This window comes from Cygnus atratus, chromosome 7, assembly GCF_013377495.2.
Source record: "Cygnus atratus isolate AKBS03 ecotype Queensland, Australia chromosome 7, CAtr_DNAZoo_HiC_assembly, whole genome shotgun sequence".
Classification (NCBI taxonomy): Eukaryota; Metazoa; Chordata; class Aves; order Anseriformes; family Anatidae; genus Cygnus; species Cygnus atratus.
The window spans coordinates 17,206,612-17,224,721 of NC_066368.1; the positions used below are offsets into that span (position 1 = coordinate 17,206,612).

The window sequence follows — 18,110 nt, forward strand, 5'->3', positions numbered from 1 at the left end:
GGAGATTCCTAAAGATAAATTCCAATTTTAATTATTAATAACAGCTCAACTTGCTCAAAAGGGGAAGAATTCTAGAATTCAAAATTTATTGTTTCTTTTTCTCTGTGCTCTTAGATGGGTATAGGGGCTGCTCTACTTCCTATTTGTTTGGGCCAGCTCCCCCTTCTGATTCTTCTGCGTAAAAATATAGGCAGCATTGCTTTATTTAAGGAAAACATACTATGAGGAAGTGGTTAAATGATGTTGCTATCCCGCTAACCACTCTGTAAGGCTTTCCATATGCACATTGAATGCCTTTCCCCCAAGACACCCCCTCCATCTCCATTTTGACCTCTATGGATGCAGCTGGTGCACGCAGCAGCTCTTTCACAGAAGTGCCACTGCTCATAACAATTAAATTTTAATGGGCCCATGGAAAGAAAGCTGAGCTGTTCAAATCGGTGCAGGACTGGGCTAGCAGGGCTTCAAACTGTGCTGTACAGAACAGCTGAAATAAAAGGTCAATTATATTGGTTAAAGAGCAGCGCAAATCCTCCCGTGAGCGGGCGGGAGGAGCTGATAACATGAGGCAGCAGTCTCGTGAAGCGCTATATAATTTTTATTACGGACTCTCGGGTGACGTTTCAGCGTCCCTGCAGTAACTCCGCGTCATCCTTCCCCACACGTTTATCCCCTTTGAAGAACGCCGCCGCGCCAAGTTTGCCAGCGGCGCCCGCCCGCGGCCTGCACCGCCACTAACGGCGGCTCCGCGAGGGCTCCGGGAGGGCGCCGGCACCGGGGCCTGGCGGGGGGCGGCCCCGCCGCTCTCTCCGGCGCGATGCGGGCTCCCCCTCCCGAGGCGCCGCGGCCTCGCTCCGCCGAGCCGAGCCCCGGCCGCCCGCCCGGGCACGGCCCTCCGGGTCCCCCTCAGGCGGCCACCGCTGTCCGAGGGAACCGCGGGGCAGAGCCGGCGGCGCCATCCCGCCTGCCCTGAATGGGTTTGGCTCCCGCCGCCCCGCGGGCAGGTGCCCGCCGTGGGACGGGGACAAGAACCGGCGCCCCGGGGGAACCAGCTGCGGTTCGGCCCTAATCCCCCGCCCCAAAAGAGCACGGCGCTGCCGCCCCGACCGGGGGAGGGAGCCGGGCGGTGCTGGGCGGCGGCACCGCATGCGCACCAAGCCAGGTGCCTGCCGGCTTGCGAGGAGCCGGCGGCATCGCACGCAGCCCGGCGTCCTCATGGTGCTGTCTCAGGCCGGCGAGGCTGCTGTTGTCCCGGCTGGGACAGACGAGGAGTTGGAGGCGCCGCCGGGGCTGGAGGACGATGCGGGCACGGGGCAGCCCTGCCTGCACCCGGCACCCGGCATGGAGGCGGCGGGCGCCGAAGAGCGCCGCGTTTGCGGCTGTTGCTCGGGCTCGGCCTGGCCGCGCTGCTGCGAGACACCCGGTGAGGAGGGCGGCAGGGTCTGGGGCTGGTAGCAGGGGGGCAGCGCCCTCCCGGCGGGGCTGCCCGCCCGCGGGGTGACATTGCCGCCGGGACGGAGGAAGAGGAAGCGGCCCCGGGGGCCCCGGCTCGCACCGCACCGCACCGCACCGGCGGCGTCGCGGGGCACGGGGTGAGCGCCTTCGGCCTCGCCCTCTTCCTCCTCTTCCCGCTGCCTGCCGCTCCGGGGCTAATACAGGTGTTGGGGTTCGCCTCTTCTTGTGAAGTGAGGCTGATTTGGGGTGAATCCAAGCTGACAGGCTCAGCTTGCGGCGCTGTACGTGTTTTGAGAAGGGACATCGCTTCCCTCCTGAAAGTAACCGGGAGGGACTCTGCTTACAGCAGTGACTTCCCTGGTAATTCTTACGGTACTTTTGTGTGACTGTATTCTTCTTCTCTATATCAGTCTCTCACTTTACGCTGTTATTTTGAATTGATGAAGCCGTAGCTTTAGTGCAAAATATGCAACAGCATGTTTTTGTAGGCTCATTGTGGCTTCCATTTAAAACATAAATGCTAGCTTAAAATAATTTTAAGTCATCTGAAGTACTTAAGCATGCTTAATTTTTAAGCAACTACATTGGGGAATAGTTCATATTAAATATGGACTATAATTAACTTTCCAGTAGAAAATGTATAGAATGGCAATGCTTGTTAAACAGGGAGCTATGGAGAGGCCAAAAGGGATGGCAGACCAGTGAAGTTTACATTAGTACTGAGGCAAAGCTTGGAAAAAAACAATATTTGAAATCCCAAGAAACTTGCAGTTATTTGCCAAAGAAGAACTTTTTTTTTGTGTGTAATCTGTCTAGCAAAATGTTGAGTCAATGGCTGAACTTTATGACTCATGCCTGGATCTTGTCTGCATGACCGTGGTTAGTTCATAAGCAGGCTGTTGTGCCCCTGGTGCTTTCTTGTGGTCTGAGAGAACTGTTCTGGTCCTTCTTGTGTGAAGAACAGATCACCTTCCTCCTGGCTTTTCTGAAGATCTGGGAGAATCAAGTTCTCACTGACCTCTTTCCACGTGGCCAGTCTCTGCTACCGCTCTTAAGGTGTGCGTGTATGTAATAGGTGTTGGTTTTTTTTGCAATATATATTTTTCAAGTATAAAAGATGTTGGAAAGCATGGCATTAAAATGCAAAGAGAATTTGCACAGGTGATTGCATGCAGTGGGAGGCATTTGACTAGGACTTGAAACAGGAGTGGAAGATCGTTTGAAAGCCTTATGCATGGAGATAGCCAGGGAATGAAACTGGAATGCCAAGTCTCAAATGTATAGCCGCTCAGAAGAGAGGATGGGTACTAATTGAAGCTTTTTATTTTCAGACAGCAACACTTTTTTATTAAAAGTGTGAGTGCTTGGCTGTCTTGATGGCATGGGATTAGAGTTTGGAGGCCTAGCATTCTGTGGGGTGGGAATGTTATCTTAACCGAACTTTGTCTTAGAACATGTTTTGAAATAAGTACTTTAGAACTGCTGTTCTTGTTTTTGGTGGAAGAACTTGCACCATTTTATTTTTAAAAGGAAATAAAACTCTCATTGTGTTGAGCATGTGCTTTGGCAATGTGAAACGATGGTTTAAATTCTAGTATTACAAGATACCCTTTCTGGTAGGTTAGGTGTATTGGGTAGCTTACAGAAATGAATTCCTTTTGGTTTTTCTTTTAATCCAAAGCTTAATTCTGGGTGTAAGATCCTTTTAGCTTGCTATGCTGTAATTTGACTGGTTTTCCATTTCAACGCTTCCATTATTTAGATTGGCTTCATTCTGTAGTAATCAGGCAAGCTATCGTGCCTGAAATAAGATAATAGCTCTGTTTGTGCTGTGTTCTCCCGTAAGCCAGCCTGCATTTGGATTTCCCATTTTGGTCATTGGCCAGTCTGATTCCCCTTGCTTTAATATTAGCGACTTTGTTGATTTTATATTTCTTTTGCATGACTGCATGGATTAGGACGTTATGTAATTCATGAACATTTTAAAAATCTGCTCTGTTTGATAGTTGGTAGACGTCCACGACCTGTGTTGGTTAGTGGCAATTTTAATAGTTCCTTTTATGTGAGTGACTGTTACTAAATAGAAGTATTTCTATCTAGTAGAAACTGCCATTCATTTTCAGCTGTCGTGTGGTTATATTTCTTGAAAAGTAGGCCTTATGCCTATTTTAAATCCTGTTTGCAGTTGTAAAGCCTGGGTCTTTAGAACTGTTAAAGCAGGAATCAATGCTGTACCGAATGTGTCAGCCCACAGTTACAGCTCTTAGGCAGTAAGAAACAGGCCCTCAGTCTTGAGTGCTGATCTCAGGGAGGATCGAAATGGTTTGTGACAAGTTCTGTTAATTAACAAAATACAAAACAAAAAACAACCCTCAAAACCATATGTAGTTGCTAAGCAACTCACAGCAGTGCCCTGCTGATAATGCTTCAAGGGATCCATGAGGCTCTGTGGCTGCCGTGCTGTGTGAGATGAGGCATCCTTTTATCAAAACACCGCTTTGTGGATGTGGAGTTTGGTGTTATCTTTAGAGGGTGTTGTAGAAGAAAGGGCAACCCCCGACATTTTAAGCAGACACAAAGAAAAAAGATAGTGAGGTAACATCCCGCTCTAATCTTGAGAGAGGTTCTCTTATCCATGGCGTTCACCTCTGGGTTTGGTGGCAGGACTGTTCCTCTTGTGCAGCAAAGTAATATTGGGGAAAAAAAATGCTGGTTTCTTTGGAGACAGCAGTGAGGTCAGCAGAGGCTCACTCTCTCTGTTTACTTTCACTTTTTCTATTTTCTTTTTATAGTAGAGGGTGGAGAAGATGGGTGGAACGAGGAAGAGTATGTCACTGAAGTGAAGTAGGCCTGAGGCAAGCTTGAATAGAAGCCATTAGACTTAGGAACTGCTTCGGGAGGAGGAATTCTGATAGATAAGTGTAATCAAAGGTGAAGCTAAGGTCTTCATGGAAGTTTTATAATTATCAGCGCTCTGTAGGAGGCCGACGGTGTTTGAAAGCTAAACACCTTCATTTCTTCTGGTTTAAAAATGTATGCTTGATATTTATTTGAATAAAAAATTTAGATAATATCTTATATAATATCTATATAATCTATATATCGATATATATATATCTATGTATATAATCTATATATCTATATAATATCTTATATAATATCTAGATTCTTGAAAGAATCTAAAACTCCTGTAGTTCTAGATCAAATTTAGGGTCATCTAGCTGTAAAATATGTGTGAGGTATAACAGAAGTGTGATTCTTTACGCAGTTTTTACATGTACGCGTGTGTGAGAAAGGAAACTGGATTGTTGCTTAGGAACCTTAATTAACTTATTCAATAATCCAGTAATGCCCTGTTAATGAGTTTTTGTATTTCATAATGTGACCATGGGCCATTTTGCAGTCAGTTTCATTCAGTGACCATTGGCTGCAGTCAGAATCACACAACTAGTCCTATAATGGATATCCCGAAGTGCAGTCATGCCTCAAAGAAGCCTGCTAACTGACACAGGACTATGAGAAATGTAGGAATGGTTTTGTATCCAGAGTGTTTTAGAGTTCATCTTTTGTCTCCAGTTTTAAGGAAAAAAGGAGGGCTGTGGTGATTAGTGGAATATATTTTCAAGGTAGGGCTGGTAAATAAATGTGGTATTTGCACTTGTTTCTTCTGCTTACCTCTTTGTGTACTGCAAGAATGGCTACAAATGTACACGGCACTACAGTATGTAAAGACATGTAAAAAAAAAATCCACTGATAGCTGGACAGATCATTACTAACTGGAGTTTTATCTGTTGCAGGAACAAAGAAGAAAGCTGCCTGTCCAGGACTCGGTCTCTTTTATACCTTACTGTCTGCCTTCCTTTTCTCAGTGGCCTCTTTATTCCTTAAAAAGATAGAAGATGTACATTCAGTGGAAGTGAGTGCATTTCGATGCATTTTCCAAATGGCATTTGTTCTTCCTGGTTTAATATACTACAAGTAAGTGTAGAAAAAATATAAATTTATTTCTTAAAAGTAGATATTGGAACTATCATTCAATAATTTGGATCTTAAATCAGATTGTGATATTATTATAATTCTGACTTTGTATGCTTAACTGCGTTGTTTTGGATTAATTGATAGTTTCTTATTTCAATTCAGAAAACTGAAAATCTTTCACTCCCTGAATTGTAAAAATTACTTCATGGAAGACCAATACATCTAATATAAACCCTGTAGAAGTGTTTTTAAAAATAGGAGATAATTTGTAGATAATTTTGGGGTTATTTTGCAAGCACAAAATTAATACTAGAATAGGTTCCTGACACTAAATGTGATTGGCATGTGGTGATGGAAGTAAACAGCTCTGTGATCAAACATTTAACAGTATTTTGATGTTTGAGATATGTCCCTCATTCGGGAAGTTTTGTACATTTAAATCTAAATGGATGTTGGTCATGAAATAAGCAAGCCAGTGACATTAATGTGACACTTTTGTTTTTCTTAATTTTCAGAACAGGGTTTTTGGGACCAAAAGGTAAAAGAATTTTTCTTTTCTTCCGAGGACTCCTTGGCTCTAGTGCAATGATTCTTCTCTACTATGCTTTTCAAGTAATGCCTCTAGCTGATGCCACAGTTATAACTTTTAGCAGTCCTGTTTTTACATCGTTGCTGGCATGGATCTTTCTCAAAGAGAAATACAGTATTTGGGATCTTCTGTTTACCCTCTTCACAATCACTGGAGTGGTTCTTATTGCCAGACCACCATTTCTGTTTGGTTCGAACGTTACGGGGATTGAAGGAAGTTACGCAGATCATCTTAAAGGAACTATTGCAGCAATTGCAAGCACAGTGTCATCAGCTTCAACCTTTGTTATACTCAGAAAGGTGGGAAAATCTGTGCATTATTTTTTGTCAATTTGGTATTATGCAGTCATTGGCTTAATTGGATGTGTTATAGCACTGTTTGTTATGAATGAATGGCGTTTACCATATTGTGGTAAAGACAGAGTTTTTTCTAATATTGATAGGCTTATTAGGATTAGGGGGTCAGATATTTCTCACAAAAGCATTACAGATAGAGAAAGCTGGACCCGTAGCCATAATGAAAACAATGGATGTGGTGTTTGCTTTTATTTTACAGATTCTTTTTCTCAATCATCTACCAACTTGGTGGACTGTGGGTGGTGCTCTTTGCGTAGTAGCTAGTAGTTCTGGAACTGCCATTCGTAAGTGGCAGCAAAGCTCAAAAAAAGCTAAACAAAATGAAATCTAACTACACAGACACTTTCATTACAGAAATTAGCAATCTTGGAATATATAAAATATTTATTTTTATTTATTTTAAATATTTCATGAAACTATAGTATCAAACTATACCCAATAAAAGTTGATTTTTTTAAAACAAAAAAGGAAATGCTTTAACAACTGATTAGGTATATGCTTTTTTCTTATATTTAGACATGCAAATATGTGAAGTAGGAAAATATTAAAGGTTGCTTGCTTTCCATCTAAACTGGACAACAGTTGCTGGGCTTTTATTTTCCTAAACTTCATATACCTACTTCTCCACTTTTTAGATCCTTTCTCTATTCTGAGCTGTGGAAATAGAATTCTCCAAAGCTTATTTGGTACTATCCTGTGCTTGATTACCAGAGGGATTGCAATGCAAAGAAGTTAGAAGGAAATAAAGAATTTTAATCCTAAAAACGGTCAACTTTTTTAGAACAGATAAAGCTTGCACTCTTACAAACTTTGTAATTTATTTTCACAAAACAGAAACCAAATATATAGGGATTTATTTAATGTAATTCTAAAAGAACAAAGGATATTTAATCTTTCCAAGTCATGTCAACGTAAATAATTTTCGAAACTTAATTTTTCAGATTTGCTTTTTTTAAAAAAAAAGTTTATACCTGCTTTACAGACAATGAAACAATGTAATCTCTCTCTTTTAATATAATGTTCTCAGTAAATATGACTTTAGCTGCTGCAGTCTCGGGAGAGACAGCAGTTAGCTATATACCACTGGTAAATGAGTAATTTCTTGTGGTATGGAATGTTATGCTGTAGCTGCACTTTTCTTTATTCTATGCAAAAGATTATATTTTTTAGATATTTAATATAGGTTATTTTAAATGCTAAGACTGATTTGTATAAATTATTCTGTACAAAAATTCTTTATGACGCCAAGTTTTTCTTGGCCTTCATAAAGTTAGGTAAATGCTTTAATGTAAATCCTCCTGTTTCATGAGAGTTTACAAGAGAATGCAGACAAATTGAGGTCTCACAGAAAATGCAGATTAGCCAAGGTTGTAGCAAAGGTTTTATAGAACAGGTTTGAGGAGAGCTTGGTGGGAGGGTGGAGCTATGCATATGGATCTGCTGCACATTGCATCAGGCAGTTCTAGAAGGCAGCTTCAGCCCTATTTCTCCAGCTGGCCTTTTTAAATCTGCATTTAGTCATTTCTCTTACGCAGCTTTTCATTTTGATAGCTTTTATCATGATAGTGACAAATACTAAGGAAAAAAGCTTGTTATTGATCTCAATGTCCCTCCTGTTTGAGAAGGAATACATGTTTAGTGTAAGGTAGGGGTGTTTTCCCAAATGAATTCTTGTGTATTGTTGAGTCATGTTTCAGTAGTCCTTAAAGAAAAATTTAAGTTGGATCTTTATTTGATCCTTTGCATCGCAAGGCCTTTCAGATACTTATTTACGCACTCTCATGTCTTCTAAAGGAGCATGTTGTGGCCAATAAACATTGCATCCTGGCAGAGCAGCTCTAGGGGAGTTAAGTCCTGAAGAACTGGAACATGTATGGTACTTTGGGATGTATTTAGATAAGAGGAGCTATCTTTGTGCAAGATTCTGTACTTAAACCATCACCCTGAATCTATGTATGTTTATGGACACAAGCAGATTCCATCCTCGTGATCAAATCAGTTTCTGTGTATGGCTGTCTGATCTCTGCTTCTCCTGACAGCTGAAGTTCAGCTACTCCTTACATGGTCAAGAATAGTACGAAACTTGCTTTCACATCTTTTTAAAACATGGTCTAATAGTAAAACTTCCATTTTGGCCCTCATTTTACTTAATACTTGAAATTGTAGACTGGGATTCTTTCTTCTGCTGCTCAGCCATCGCTGCCATTGAGTAACACCTTTCAAGGGAGGAACAGAAAATAGACTGCATTTTTTTTTTTTACTGCTTCACTTCATGTTTATGTACATGTGTTTATAAGTTAACACTCATAAGGGTGCAGTTCCAAAGCAGTTCGTATTGATGTAAATTTGAGTTGTCAGCTAGTCTTGGTTCCTCCCATTGGTTTGGTGCTTGTGGTTATGTGGTGAGCTGCTGCAGTTGAGTAACTTTTTTGTAGGGTTGTTGGAGAGGGCAAAGCCAGAGTGTCCTGAACTTGATCATTATGTCAAAACACCAAGAAGGGGAGTTAGCCAGTAGTTTAAATTGTGGTGTGTGAATGCTACGTTGTCAGTACAGAATAAAAATAAGCTTATATTGAAAAATCTTTAGCTTATGTGATTTCAATAGTTACGAATCTTATTTACACATGGTTGAGAACACGCTACTGAAGAAAGGACTATTTTCTTGCACTAGGCATATATGTAAGTGCAGAAAATAAGCTGACCTAAAGTCAGCAACTTGGCATAGTAACTGGTAATTCTTTTTCTTGAGTTGGTAGCCCTGAATAGAATGAAATTATGCAAAAGGGCAAGGATTTTTCTTTTTTTTTTTAAAAGTAATTGGAGGTTTGGTGTTTTTTACAATGCCTAGTAAGATGGTCAAATTCTGTTCTTCCCTTCCCTGCCCCAAGCTTACTGTTTGAGAATCTGAAATGAAATTGGCTGAGCCTTGATTATTTCAGATCACTTTTCCTCTTTTTTCCTTTCTTCTGATGTATTTTTTTTCCCGGTTTTCATACAGCAAATTCCTCAGGGTCAAATGTTACTTTTTTCTAAGCTTTATGTCAGAAATATATTACTAATGTTCCTCACCTCTGTCTTACGATCTTTACAGTATTTAAGTTCAATAAATGTGCTTTCCTAATAGGAAGCTTTTCCTTTGTAATAAGATGGAATATTGTTGCATTGTAACTGCTGTTCTATAAAGTTACTCTGGAATTACAACTTAATTAATTCAACATACTGATTTCAGTGGATCTTGAATATAGAAATAAGTAAATACCGTTTTTTTGCACATAAACACAGTGTTAAAAGATTTAGTTGTTACTGATTAATCACAAGCATGTTTTTTATGTTCTTTACTATGCAAATCACTGTAATCATCTGTTGTCTTCAGTGAGACTTTATAGCCTTAAAGCCTTATGTACCTGACTCTTATACAAAGCTGGTAGCTGAAAAAGCTGTGTACTGTCACTGTGCAGCAGCCAGTTTCAGGTTAAGCTGGTTGTCAAGGTATGCTCTAAAAGCCCTCAAGGTATTTGTACACTAAGAATATGACAAGTTCATTGTGTGGACAAGTGCATTAAAATGGATTTCTTGCATTTGTCAAACACCAGACATGAAGCAACCTCAGCATAACAGCATTGGTGAAATAACTAATTCAATGTGCCATCTTTCTTCTGAAACTAGGCTCTTTGCCCATTCCAAAAGCTGTTCTAAGGTGGATCTTCCTGTAATCAATAACGATAAGATGGGTAACACATATTTGACCATCATTTAGTATAAAAACACCCTTACTGCCCTAATTTTCTCTTCCTTGAAGAGCTCTGTTCAGGAGCTGTCTCTTGGAGGAAAGTTTATTTCTAAAGAGACAGCCTCCTAAAAAGTTATTTCCTTGCTAATTGGCAGTAATTAACCATGAAGAATCTGTTTTCCAGTTCTCTGTTAACCATTGTAGGCTCATCTGTCATCGATTGCACAAGGACAGTAGAAGCATGATCTCTGTCTGTGTGTGTATTCAGGGTTCATAATGCTGACAGATGTTCAACACTGACTTGAGCAGGGCTTTTCAGTTACCAATAGAATGTTTTCATGGTCATAACTGCCTGTCCATCCAAAGAAAAGTTGTGGCTTTATGTTCCTGCAGATGCAGGTAACTTTGGGACAAAACATACACGTTTCTGTAAATTGATGATGGTAACACTTCTGTATATCAGAATGAGCAATTTCATATTTTATGTGAACTGTCATTTGACAAAAATGAGGTATAAATACCCTCAGCATTAATTAACAGATTTTTACTGCGTCCTATATTTTGTTAAATATATGTTAAATGATATGTTTTGTAGAATTTACTGACTTTATGTAGTAGTATATTTTTATAGATACTTCTTACATATCAAAATGTCAAGAATATTTTCATATGAGATTTATATTCATCATTGCTAATAAAATGAACTTGAATTAATCTCTGGCTTTGCATTGATTAGTAGAACATACTTGAATGTAGTGATCGTAAAAGCTTTGTGAAAGAACTGTTAATGAAGGAGTCCCTATTAAGTATGAACATACCCATCAAATCCTGCTACTACTTGTTAGCATGCTGTGTCACTGTTAATGCCTTAAAAACAAGCTGTAGACAAAAAGAAGCTCCATCAGCTTTCTCCATACAGTAATATCTTAACTGGAAAAACTGACATGGATGGGTCAGTAAAGTTGTATTTTCCTGTGTTCAAGTGGCAGTTTATTTTTTTTTCTTCCTTCATACGCATCTTGATTTGAATTCAAGTCTCGTCCCTTCCATCAAGTGGTAATACTTAATGCATCCCGGTACTTCCCATTGTCTACTATTTCAATAATTAACTTCTCACCAAGGAGGAAAAAGCAGAAGAAAAACTGATTATCTTGTTTGCAAAATAGCCACCATTGTTAAACATGACAAAAAGATTATAGTTTTTTTTTCTTTTCATTTTTGTTATAACAGATTCCCCCTACAATAGTGTCTGGTTGTATAAGAGCAGAAGATAGCAGATCTGCACAAAGGTATTTGCCTGCTTGAGAGATTTGTCCATGTAATGAATCTTTATTTCTGTGTGTGACTTGGCATTATAGAGGGGAAAATAGAAGAAGGAAGTCAAGTTCCATAATGGGGAATTACTAGTAGTAATTGTCTGTCCAGCCAGCACCCTCTTCTTCACTATATATACTCAAAATTAACTCACTGTAGGATGACTTGACACCATTTGTTTCTTGGGCTGTAAAGGAACAGCAATAGACTTCCATGAGGGCTTACTGTAGCAGGAGTAAGCAGAAGACTGCTTGTGAAAGGATTTTATGGAGAAGCTCTGCAATTTTCTCTTGGGGGTCAATTATATATATACTATATAGAAATTCAAGTTTCAAGGGAAAGGAGGAAAAAGAGTTTTCAATAGACAACATTTAAAAACCTTCCATATTTGCAACCTGATAGTCACATACCCCATTAAGTGATGAGGGCTATTATGAAATACTGAGACTTTTGGAGCAAGACTCTTAGAACAAAATTCTAGAATTATGTCTACGCATTCCATGAGAGAGGATCCCAATTATTGCTTGGAAAACAAACTTTTGCTGAAGTTACAAAATATTTCGAGGATAACTCAGGCGTCTCTTTATAGACTAAATAAAGCATTCTTAGAAGCCTTAGAAGGAGGTAAGAAATGAGATAAAATATACAGATTGACCGTTGAAATAGGTTCCAGTTGGTTCTTCTGTTTTCTCAATTAAGTTTGTATTGAATTTTATTTTCTGACGCTATGCATTAAAGTTCCTATGTTATTCTGTAAAGTAGGAGTAATTTCTGGGAAGGATAATAAGAAACTACTCTGTCATCTGAGCTTAAATATTGAGCAAAGGGAAAATGAGAAATTTCAGTTATTGCCCTGCTGGTATAAAGCGATTCTGGGGTCTGTATGAAAGGCAGTTGGAAAGAAAACTCATGTTTTCTGGCCTGCAAGTATCAAGTTAATTTTTTCCTGGGTATTGTGGCTGTTCTGTCAGTAGGTGGGGCTCTATTTCTTAATTTATTCCTTAGCGCCTAAGATTAAATCATGTTAAAAACTCAAACCCACAATTTTAGACAATAAAAGTTTCCATGCAGTGTGATGTACACAATGTTAAGTAAATATCATTACTAATATTGTATTTTTCTGAGTATTGTACTATCTGTATATCTAATGTATGTCCTAAGTGTTCTTAAAAAAATAAAAAAGGAGGGTAGGGGACTAGTACATTCTCCCACTGAAATTTTTTGGGAGTAATGTTTGATGGGTTAGGCTGAGTTTAGAATAATTCTAGTTTTGGATGAAAGTAGAGCAGGTATGCTGTCTGAGCAGTTGACAAGCATGTTGTATCTACTGCTCTGTTTTTCTCCTGTTCAGGGGGGATGCAGAAACATTGCCTGTTTGGCCATGACTTTTACTGGGGGGACGGGGAGTGACACCTACGAGGTTCCCAAGCAGATTCTCTGGTGTGGGTGCTCAAGCAGAGCATGTGCATCTCTTTGCTCCTAATACCCAGGGCCCCACTCCCAGATGTTTCCAATGTCAGGGTTCTCCAGGAGCTGCTACGCTGGTGGCTGTGGCACAGGAGGACAGACAGGACCAGGTCTGCTGGATGAGTCTCTTTGTCAGACCCACTGATGGAATGGAAAAGTCAGGCAAGCTTTTGAGCACAGCAGCACAATGCTTGAAGCGTACTTGAGTTCAGGAGCAATTGTTCCAACTTCAGTTTAATTAAAGGCAGGGAAATATTAGGAAGAGAGGAGGCGATACATTTAACTGCTCTGAGCTAGGAAAAATACTCGTCAATCTGCTTTCCAGTGAAAGGTTAGCCGGCGGATTTTTTGCTGGGGTTAGCTGGCACTAGTAGGTGTTCTATTTAATAGGAAGTACTGTAAAGTTTTGGGGAAGCTAAGGACGTTAAAGGAGAGATTTTTTTTTTTATATAACTTGGAAAGGCTATGTGGCAAATCCCTTTTCTTTCATATAAAGTGCAGTGTGAGTCAGATACTAATGTTTATTTTATACTTTCCCATTTGTAATTTATTTCTTAAAACAAATGTTCCTTTACATTACTGTGAAAGCTGTTCAGCCACTATCATGTTCTGATCAGGAAGTGGAAGAAAAAGTGGTATACTTTTCAAAAGTAATCTTGATTGTGTACTGCTTTCACTCTACCAGAAATATTTTATGCCAACCAGTGCCTTGTAATAGATGTATTCAATTTCTTCATTAAACATCTTTATGTGGTGTGAATGAGATTCTGCTTTCTGCTATTTGTAGTAATGTATGTAGGAAGTCCATATGAAAACACTTAGCTGACGTTCTTCACTCTTGCCATATGGCAAAACATTTCTTCATTATTAAAAACGGGGAATGACAAAGAAATGCTACAATCCAAAATCTCCCGTGGGAGTGTTACAAATAGCAAGGTAGGCTTTCCTGTCCCAGAAGCCTGGTTTGCTCATGTCGTTCATCTCACTATTCTGCTTCCCTTGCAGGAACCACACAGTTGTATTTCCCCTGCAATTCATTAGTTCTTAATCTGAAAGAAATAGGTAGCTGATTGCAATTTATGATGTTATTAGCGCATTTAGGCTATGTTGTATTTTTAGGGAAGGCGGGTATGAAATGTACCTTTTTTTTTTTTTTTTTTTAAGATAAGGAAACTGTAGGAATTAAGGATTAACCATATTTCCTGCATCAACAGAACTGTCAAATATTAATGCAAGTTTCTATTGTACATCATTCTGACACACATACCTTTAGCCTGCCCTGTCTCATCTTCACTAGGAAGGGTTGTGGGGAGAAAGAAGGGAAAGGAAAAGTCAGGGAAAATCTTTGTTCTTTCAGTGGCAGCTCTCTGTAGCAAAGCCCTCGTGATGAGCCCCGTCTGTCTCACTGAGTACAGATTTAGGGAAGAAAAGGAACAGTTCGTTCTCTTCTGATTATATAAGAATACCCTTGACAGTGTGTTGCTTACTTCAGATTACAACTCTTATCCCAGGATTAGAATGGAAGAAAGTAGGAAAGCTAGTGTTAAACACTTTTTTTTTTTGTCTTTAATATGCCTTTCTTGAAACCTGGAAACCTTGGTTTCTAGGCAGTGGGTGTTATTTTATGTTAGCCTGTAACATTCTAGACGTCAGAGTTTTGCTCAACAAACTCGTATGCTGTTTTCCTCAAGGGGAATATACTTGGCAATTTGATTTAGCTCTTTAAAATTTTCTAGAGGACACTTGTCTTTCCAAGTTCTGTGCTTCCACAGACATTTTGTAATGTTTTTCTAATGTGCCTTTAGTCTCCTGTTATTGGATATTTAGAGCTTCATTTCAGGATTGAAAGCACTTCTCTACAGTCTTTGTTGATTAATTTTTGAGAGAAAACAGATGTCCTCTTTCATATGTACACTTAAAAATATCTTCCAGATAGGTAATTAAAGAAAAATCATTGTTCACATTTAATTTCCCTCACATAAGTCTTGGTGTATTAGGAACTTCTTGACAGAGGCATGCAGAATTAAGCTGCATTTTTTTAACATGCAGCCTAGTTCTTCTCTTGAGGTAAAGGGATCTTTTTAGACCCTCTGAATTTTATAGAGACCATACCATGCTTTCATACAACTTCCTCTAAAGTACACTGGCCACTTACATCTTCTGAGTTGTGCTCCCTGTTGTCTGTCAGAGGTGGAAGTGAACGCAGGGTCTTGTGCCCTCCAGGGTAAGGGAGCATTGTGTGTGCAGAGTTCAGAAGCTGCTGGTGTAGTCCTGAGCTTGTGTTTAGTTTTATTCTTTGCTTAACATCTTTACCTGTCAATTTTGTTTTTGTGGTAATTTCAGGTGCACTTACGTTGATGTGTTACCACGCTTTGAAGAATTTTTGGCTAGATTGTTCAGGATTTTCAGTATTAGTTGTCTAATAACAGCATGTATATATTTTCTTAGCCCTAGCATATCATTCAAGACGTAATTAGTGCCCCAGCATTACAGTGTAACAACATGTCCATAAAACACAGTGTATGGTTGTTTTGATGAAAGGAAATTTGGAGATACTGCTTTTATAAACCTGAAAGCTGCAGAGCAGATGTGGAAGAATTACTGCGAGGAATCTCAGCTGGCATATAAAACAGAAGCTGAAGTTTATTTTCTTTTTATTATAGAAGAAAGAACACTTTACTAAGGTTCTGTTCTATTTAAGATTACACAGATCTGAGTTGTTCAGGACTAGCTATGAAATTACATGCACTGATGTGGCACTTAATGGAACAAGGCAACCATTTTTTTTTTTTTTCTTTAAATAGTACAAGAAGTTCACACATTGATTGTAAAATGCATATTTTTAGAATTTACAGTAATTTTAATAATGTTCCCCATCCACGGAGAAGGATGTAATAGATATTGTAAAGTTCACGTCCTTTTTTAATTCTGCAAGAAATGAGCAGAATAGTAATTACACTTTTTGCAGTCTGACTGTCTGGCTACGTTGATGGAAAGTCCTGGTCATACATACTCATTTCTGAATAACCATTAAGTTAACCACAAGTACTCCCATACTTTCACATTTTCAACACCTAATCAGCCAACCTGAATTTGTAGAAAACAGTAGATTATTATTTACTTGTCTTTTATCCATCTCAGTAAAACATTGAAGTGCCAACCAGGATAAAACATGGGTGTTATGACAGTGCTGAAAGAATTTTTCTTGCTTTATTTTCTTTTTCAATTAATTAATAACTGTAATGCTACATCAGAATTGCAGAAAAGTGTCAAGTGCTTTTTGTGACTTTTCAGAACAATTTGGGCAGTTAATGGACTTACTTGCTTTTCATAAATCTAAATTTAGCGCAATATGATTCTTACTTTTTATTCTATTGTTAGCACTTCTAAAAAGATGGTATGGTGAAACCAAATCGACAAATAATAGGTTTCCACATGCATCTTTTATGCCCCTAAGTACCCAAGAAATTGCAATACATTGCTGCACCAATCAAGTGCTGCAGGTGGTGTCACTGTGTTGCTGGGGCAGCCACAGCTGCAGGAACTTAATCTAAAAAGTGGATTGCTTAAGTGTAACATCACAGAAAGTAGTCTTCCATCACTGATGGAGAAGATGGATACCACCTGTCAGATGTTTATTTTGTCCAGAGTTCCCATGTGCTAGCAAATGCCAACCGAGGCTGCCACAGAAAACAAACAAACAAGAAGTAATTGGTTGCACACTGGGCTATCTGAATAGTTCAATCGTGTGCTTTCTCAGTAAAATTGATACAGTTTTATTTTTGCCAAGCTGCAATAAACTAACTGCTTAAATACATGTTTTGAATCTGCCTCAGTTTGATTGTTTTAAAGGAGGAAAACAATTGCAGTGCCTTCTCACTGAGGAGCTACACTGGAAAAAGACACGTGAGGGGCTGGGCTCCTCAAGCGCTGCATTGTGCATGCAAACCCGCCTTGGTTTCCTGAGCACCGTGTGTGTTATGCTCTGGGTTTGGAAGCTCTCCATGCATGACAAAACGGGGGATTCCAAAATGCAGAGTGATGAGGGGGAAACTGGCTGGCATTAGGTGAACTCCTTGTAAGATGGAGTTCCCAAGTTGCGCGGTGGAGACTGAGGACTCAGCTAGCTCCATGAAGGACTCCCTCATTTCCAAATCACCTTTATTTGTAATTAATTCCTTGTCAATCTACTTCCTTTTACTTCGTTTTGTCCTCTTCAGACACTTTCGTCAACATCCATACAGATCCCTGTGTTTGTACTGCCTCTTTTTCTAGGATGTTAGTTCCCCCAAAGCTTTGCATGCTCATATTCCTAAAACACATCCACTTTCCTAACGTAATGGCAGTATTAGCGGTCATTCGACCAACCAGGGCATTAGTAGCAGATCAAAGTGCCTTACATGTAAGGTCATTCCTCAGAAAGAGTAAAATGCCTTCTTTAAAGTACTACACTCAGGTAGGAGAATATGATAAATATGAAGCAAACACATGATGAAGACATTCAGAGTATGGGGTTTCAGAAAAATGCTTTGCACCAGATTGAACAGCAAAAGCTGCCAGTTATTTTTATTTAAACTCTATCCTAATTCATGAAAATGATATAAAAGCTTATATAAGATAACTCTGGTACATTTAGACTTTATTACATAATACTTAATGTCCCATCCTCAATATTAGAACAGGCTCTGAAAAGCACTGCCTCGACATTTACTTGTAGGGTGAGGCAAGCTTTCACTGAATTGTGTACGTCAAAATTATATAGAGCTTTGGTCCATCCTGTGGACTTCGAATGACAGCCATCTGAGTTATTGGAGAGGTAGAAGAAACATATATTTATATGTTTTATATATATATGTACACATACACATGTAACATATATCTATATATATAAAAGGTTTATAATTTCCATACTGAAGTAGTCTTGGAAGAGTTGGGTAATGCCCACGTTAGCACTGTGGAACAGTTGTCAGTTTCTGCAAGGCACAGTTTCATTTTGATATTACTGATTTCAAGAAGGTCATGTATTATACACGTGTCAAATACCCTATTTTGATGTGAAGATTGCATAGTGTTAGCAAATAGGATTTGCTTTTTTCAAGTATTCAAACTTATAAAAGATTTCTCTTAGTCTTGAGCTGATGAAGTTTCATTTACAGGCATGTCCTTTAAGAACAGCTGGAGAAGAAACAGGCACAAAATGTTTGATAACATTGAACTTTG

At 39.3% G+C, this 18,110-nt stretch overlaps 1 protein-coding gene across 1 annotated transcript; it reads left to right on the forward strand.

Moving 5' to 3' along the window:
• Window positions 1–1,146: 1,146 nt before the first annotated feature.
• SLC35G1 (solute carrier family 35 member G1) lies at window positions 1,147–10,823 on the forward strand. Its single transcript, XM_035554570.1, is given in 4 exon segments — window positions 1,147–1,423; window positions 5,254–5,434; window positions 5,950–6,448; window positions 6,450–10,823. Coding segments are annotated over 4 exon segments (1,218 nt in total). The 3' UTR covers window positions 6,711–10,823.
• Window positions 10,824–18,110: the final 7,287 nt, after the last annotated feature.